This window comes from Trichinella spiralis (genome assembly GCF_000181795.1).
Source record: "Trichinella spiralis strain ISS 195 chromosome Unknown Scfld3656, whole genome shotgun sequence".
In the NCBI taxonomy this organism is placed as follows: Eukaryota; Metazoa; Nematoda; class Enoplea; order Trichinellida; family Trichinellidae; genus Trichinella; species Trichinella spiralis.
In genome coordinates, this window is record NW_003530595.1 from 1 (window position 1) to 3,394 (window position 3,394).

Consider the following 3,394-nt stretch of genomic DNA (forward strand, 5'->3'; position numbering starts at 1 on the left):
TCTTAGAAAAATACGAAAAATGTGAAAGTCGAACCAAATTTTACGCAAGAAATTTTCATGTGTTTTTTAAACAATGTTAAAATTTTTCAACAAAAACAACCGTTTAAAACTGTATTATACAGGGAAAAATTAAAGAACTTGATTTATCAAATAACTTCCATTAACAATATGAAATCAAGTAGTAGTTTGAACTGATATTTTAAATAAAAGATTATAAACCCGGAAAATGATATATGAATTATGGACCATTTTAGGAAGGTTTTTTTTCCAATACCCATGGAAAATATTCAAATCCCCCGGTGAAACTGTAAAGAACTTCTTTTTTCCAGATTTTTCATATTTATCCACTGTTGTTAAATACTTCCATGGTTTATAGTGCACATCTTCAACAGCAGAAGATTAAATTATCAGGACATTTTTTGTGCTTTTTACTCTGCTTGTTTGCCATATGTAGTTTGGGTTATGTTATATGCATTTTATACAGGAAAAATTGGATGGTATTCACAAGCATATTACTAGATAGTGAGCAAATTGTGTGAGAATGTGTTATGCGTAATTGAATAATTTTTTTGACTTATTCAACGAATTTCCTATTAACTGTTGCCATGGTAAAAGCGTAATTTGTTAGCTTTTTTCATCAGATAGCGGTGATTTAGCCGGTTTAAAACAAGGAAACACGAAAAATTATTGAATTGTTTTTGACATTTCTTTCTGTGCGGTTGTACGAGCCAATTGAGAAAGAAGTCATAAGCTGCACTCAAATAGGAAATTGTAAAAAATAAAGAATTGGACAACTGCTAACAAAACCAATTACAGCGCTGAAAACTGCAATCATATTTTGCAAAAAAGGCACTGCAAAAGATCTTGATAAATTTTCAATTGCATATGCAAATCCAGTGATGCACAGGCATCTGAAGTTGAAATTGCTTTTCAAGAGAATGAACGTCTAAGCTACAATACATATACTATTCAATGAAATGCAAATTTAACACGAAATCTGTTCAGTTTTCAGACCTGACCTTTTTGATAATAAATGTTGCATTGAACTTTTGTAAAAAATACGAATCGACCATCTTTGCTTCAAAAAAATCCCAGCGTAAGTAAGTTCCAACATTTTATTAACCTTTTTAGAGAGTTCAAAGAATTTGCTGCATCGCTTCACTGCATTATTTGATTTGAATATAACTCATGAAAAATCTGTTGCTATTCAACAATTTGCTTTTATTGGAAAAAGGGTGAAATTAGAGAAAGAAAAGGAAAATGTTGATCTATAAAATGCTCGTAGTGAAAAAGACCAATCATCAGCAAATATTTAAAATATTATCACAAATAATTCAAGATGAAGTTGATAAATGAAAATATTATTGATTACTCACCAGAAGTTCAAATAAATTTGGGTATATAAATTTGAAATGGTAGCAATTCTGTAAATTTCTCTAAACAGACTTAAAAATTTCACATAACCAGGGTAAGTGATCACAGTATTTTTCATTAATGAAACGGAATCTTTTATTACAAATGTTAATAACATTTATCACCTTAAAGATTGTGCTACACAAATCACTTTTTAAAAATAAGAACAAACAAAAAAAATTTATTTTTTATAATTTAGATTTGCTAGTACCAAGCCGTTTTGCAGATTAATTTCCAGTGTAGTGATTATTGTTAGCAACAAATTTTTCCATTCAGCACAATGAAATTTAATTAATGCGTCACCGTATATGGTTTCTCAAAAAATATACTTATTACTCTAATCTAATAAAACAGTTTGAAATTATTACGCTATTTCAAATTTACCAAAGCATATTTCAAAAATATTACGAATTATTCAAATGTTGGTAAATGACAATGAAAATAAAAATGAAGCAAAAATAAATAAAAAAATTAAAAAATAAAAATATCGCACTTTTCACTATTTCACATGGCAACAAATAATGACACTGGTAATGTCAGTTTCATACCTATTACAACACGATCACCTATTGCAGAAGAGAGAAATTAAATTTTTATTTCAAAATTATGCATTCTTTTTATAATCAATGTTTAATATACTTCTAATATTAATATGTAATCAACTTTTTGTACTATACAGAAAGTAAGCAAAAGCAATGCAAGAAGGCACATGTTCACCGCTATGTGGACTCACGAGAAATTGAAACTCACGAGAATTGACGCATTTACAAGTAATTTACGCCTATGTAGCTCATCCTAAGTTATTTTCTGTTCATCATAGCACGGTTAATATATTTGAATTTTCTACAATAAATAAATTTGCATAGTCTCATTTCAGAACAATGCCAAAGGAACAAGCACGCGCTTATTACTGCTTTGTGCTTGTAATTGTAGAAAAGTTGAAATAAAATTGTTGTCATACTTTTCCGCTTGTAATTTCAGCGCTAAACAAATTTCCTTTCTCAAAACAACACATTTTTCATTATTCATTAACCATTATTACTAGAAATCTTCTGTGTTGGATGCCATGGAATTCACATTTAACTTATGGCAAATTCGTGAAATATGCATACACGCATCATCCCCATGTATAATATTAAATGGAATACTGGGACCTGTTGAATCCAAAACCCATGTACTAAACGGTGGAAACAGCACAACAATCCCGTGACAACTGTATTTTAAACAAATGCGAACGTTTCATATTTGAAGTCACATCGCTAGAGTAATATAGAGAAAAGTATTCATAATTTTGCAATTTACTTTTTTCTCGTCACTTCAATAAACAACAAAAGACAATATTCAAATTTATAAAGCACCTTTCAATCCCGTCTTTTAGAATGGTTTGTTAAATTGGGATGAATTTGAATTCAAATAACAGAAAAGTTAATTAAAAATTTTATGCCGTTATTACGTTTCATAATAAAACAAATTAAATATGAAAAATATTAAAGAATGCTAATAATTTATAAATACATACATAATGAGTGAATTGAATAATTGAAAAAGAAAGTCATTTTGTTAATGAAATTTTCACTGTCTTATTGATGTCATTTTTAAATTTGTTTTCCTGAAGATCAATATATATGTGTTTCAATGTGACAATAGCGTTTAATTTGTAGAATTAAACTTTCAATTGTTCATTTTTGTTCAGCCGAAAGTGTCGCTCAGATAAACTGCTCTGTGCTTGCTTGAATGTCTAATTCGAAGGAAGCAGTGATCAAAGCCGGCGATGCTGCCGTCGTTTCAGAAGGCGGATATTCGCTGCCCTGCTGCGTTGGTGGACTATCGAGAAGCATTTGGATTCTCTGGAGTCATGAACGACCAACTAAATTTGAAGAAAACTGACTTAAAGAGATGAAGCACTATGAAATTGTGGCAACTCATTTTGATCTCTTTAAAGTGATCGTGAATATAACCGCTCCGTTTGGGAGAAAGCCGA

General features: G+C 29.9%; 1 protein-coding gene across 1 annotated transcript; it reads left to right on the forward strand.

Annotated features, from left to right (window-relative positions):
* Nucleotides 1-329: 329 nt before the first annotated feature.
* On the forward strand, nt 330-1,274 carry Tsp_13049 (hypothetical protein; the record flags this gene model as incomplete). Its single annotated transcript, XM_003367799.1, has 3 exons — nt 330-522; nt 1,013-1,096; nt 1,132-1,274. Coding segments are annotated over 3 exons (420 nt in total), but the record flags the coding sequence as incomplete, so codon positions are not given.
* Between the last annotated feature and the right edge of the window lie 2,120 nt (nt 1,275-3,394).